Source organism: Oscarella lobularis, chromosome 19, assembly GCF_947507565.1.
Source record: "Oscarella lobularis chromosome 19, ooOscLobu1.1, whole genome shotgun sequence".
In the NCBI taxonomy this organism is placed as follows: domain Eukaryota; kingdom Metazoa; phylum Porifera; class Homoscleromorpha; order Homosclerophorida; family Oscarellidae; genus Oscarella; species Oscarella lobularis.
The window spans coordinates 813,077-815,189 of record NC_089193.1 but is presented as its reverse complement, the minus strand read 5'-3'; the positions used below and the strand labels follow the sequence as shown (position 1 = coordinate 815,189).

Sequence of the window (2,113 nt, the reverse complement as noted above, 5' to 3'; positions counted from 1 at the left end):
ATGACGCCGTCGCAGCTGCAGCCGAAGACAACGACGACACCGCCGCCGCCGCCGCAACCGCCGACGCCGCCGCCGCCGCCGTCGACAACGACGATAACGACTACACCGCCGCCACCGCCGCTGCCGCCGCCGCCGCCGACGACGACAACGGCGTCATCAACGCCGCCGCCGCCGCCGCTGACATCGCCGCCGCCGACGACGACGAAGACGACAACGACACCGATGACGACAACAATTGCGACGCCGACGACGATGACGACGCCACAAATTACGACGGCAACGACGACGCCGCAGGCGACGAAGGCGACGACGCTGACACCGCCGCCGCCGCCACAGACGCCGCCGCCGTTGACGAAGACGACGAGAACGCCGCCGCCGCCGCGTCGCCGCCGTCGTCGCCGCCGCCGCCGTCGCCGCCGCCGCCGCCGCTTCCGCCGCCGCCGGCGCCGCCGCCGCTTCCGCCACCGCCGCTGTTGCTGCCGACGACAACAACGACGACAACGCCGCCACCGCCGCCGCGGTTGCCCCCGCCGCAGCCGCCGCCGTTGCTGCCGTCGACAACGACAACGACGCCGCCGCCGCTGCCGCTGCCGCCGTCGCCGCCGCCGCTGCCGCCGTCGACAACGACGATACCGCCACCGCCGCCGCCGCCGCCAACGACGACGACAACGACGTCACCGACGCCACCGCCGCCGCCGCCGCCAACGACGACGACAACGGCGTCACCGACGCCACCACCGCCGCCGCCGCCATCGCCGCCGCCGACGACGACGAAGACGATGACGACACCAATGCCGACAACGATTGCGACGCCGACGACGATGACGACGCCACTAATTACGACGACAACAACGACGCCGCCGGCGACAAAGACGACGACGCTGAAACCGCCGCCGCAGCCGCCGCAGACGCCGCTGCCACCACAGACGCCGCCGCCGCCGATGACAAAGACGACGAGGACGCCGCCGCCGCCGCCATCGCCACCGCCGCCGTCGACGCCGCCGCCGCCGCCGCCGACGACGACAACGGCGACATCGCCGCCGCCGTCGCCGCCGCTGCCAACGCCACCGCTTCCGACACCGACGGCGACGCCGCCGATGACGACAACGATAACGACGCCGACGACGATGACGACGCCACCAAATTACGACGAAACGACAACGCTGCCGGCGACGACGCTGACACCGCCGCCGCCACTGCCGCAGACGACGCCGCCGCCACAACCGCCGCTGCCGCCGCCGTTGACAAAGACAACAAGGCCTCCGCCGCCGCCGCCGCCGCCGACAGCGACGACGAAGACAACGATGCCGCCGCCGCCGCCGCCCCCGCCCCCGCCGCCGCCCCCGCCGAGGCCGCCTGTGTGTCCTGCAAATGGAAACTGAAAGAACAACGTCATAGATACCCGTAAGTCGTGCGCACGCATGCATATCTATATAATTATGTGCAGTACTGCCGTAAACTGTTTCCATTTGCAGGAACCGTAAGCAACCTGTCTGCGTACATTGTACGCAAGCAGGCGGGCGTATTTCGACAATAGCGGGCGTGTTGTCCTCAGAGCGCGCGACGACGGCGACGACCGTCTCTCGTCTTTCAGGTGAGTTTGCGAAGGTTTGGCTGACTAAAGCCAGCTTTGGCTGACCAAAGCGAACAGTGGATGACTACCGTCCTCGCGGGAATCCTCCGTGCAGCGAGTTTGACGCGTATAGACAGCCGTAGCTCGCGTCAGCTCGCTTCGGTGCGCTAAGACAGACCCGTTGAGTGGGTGTAAGACCCCAAATCGTCCGCGGTTCTAGCCGGAAGTCGGAGGTCGAATGAAGACGTCCTCTGAGAGATGTTTTTTGGTTCTTTAGTGTAATGTGAAGACGCAAGAAAGGGTCAGCGAAGACGACTAGCAGCGTGCTGTTGGCTGCAAAGGAAACCGGTACATTTTATAGGACTTTTTCAAGTTAACTCTCTAAATCTCTTCTCTTAGATTTTTTTAGAGTCTATTGCAATACAAAGTATAAGCTTTGTAGAAAGTGTTGAATTTTTAAAAGATTGTTTCGTATTTTTTTTAATTTTTTAAAGAAATAAATTGCTTGAAATGAAATCTCTTTGCACCTGGAAGACGCGG

General features: G+C 64.2%; 1 protein-coding gene across 1 annotated transcript; it reads left to right on the top strand.

Annotated features, from left to right (window-relative positions):
- The first annotated feature begins 791 nt into the window (after positions 1-791).
- On the top strand, positions 792-1,382 carry LOC136198653 (uncharacterized). The gene has a single exon (XM_065988657.1). The coding sequence runs from the start codon at positions 792-794 to the stop codon at positions 1,380-1,382; it is 591 nt and encodes a 196-aa protein (XP_065844729.1).
- The last annotated feature ends 731 nt before the right edge of the window (positions 1,383-2,113 follow it).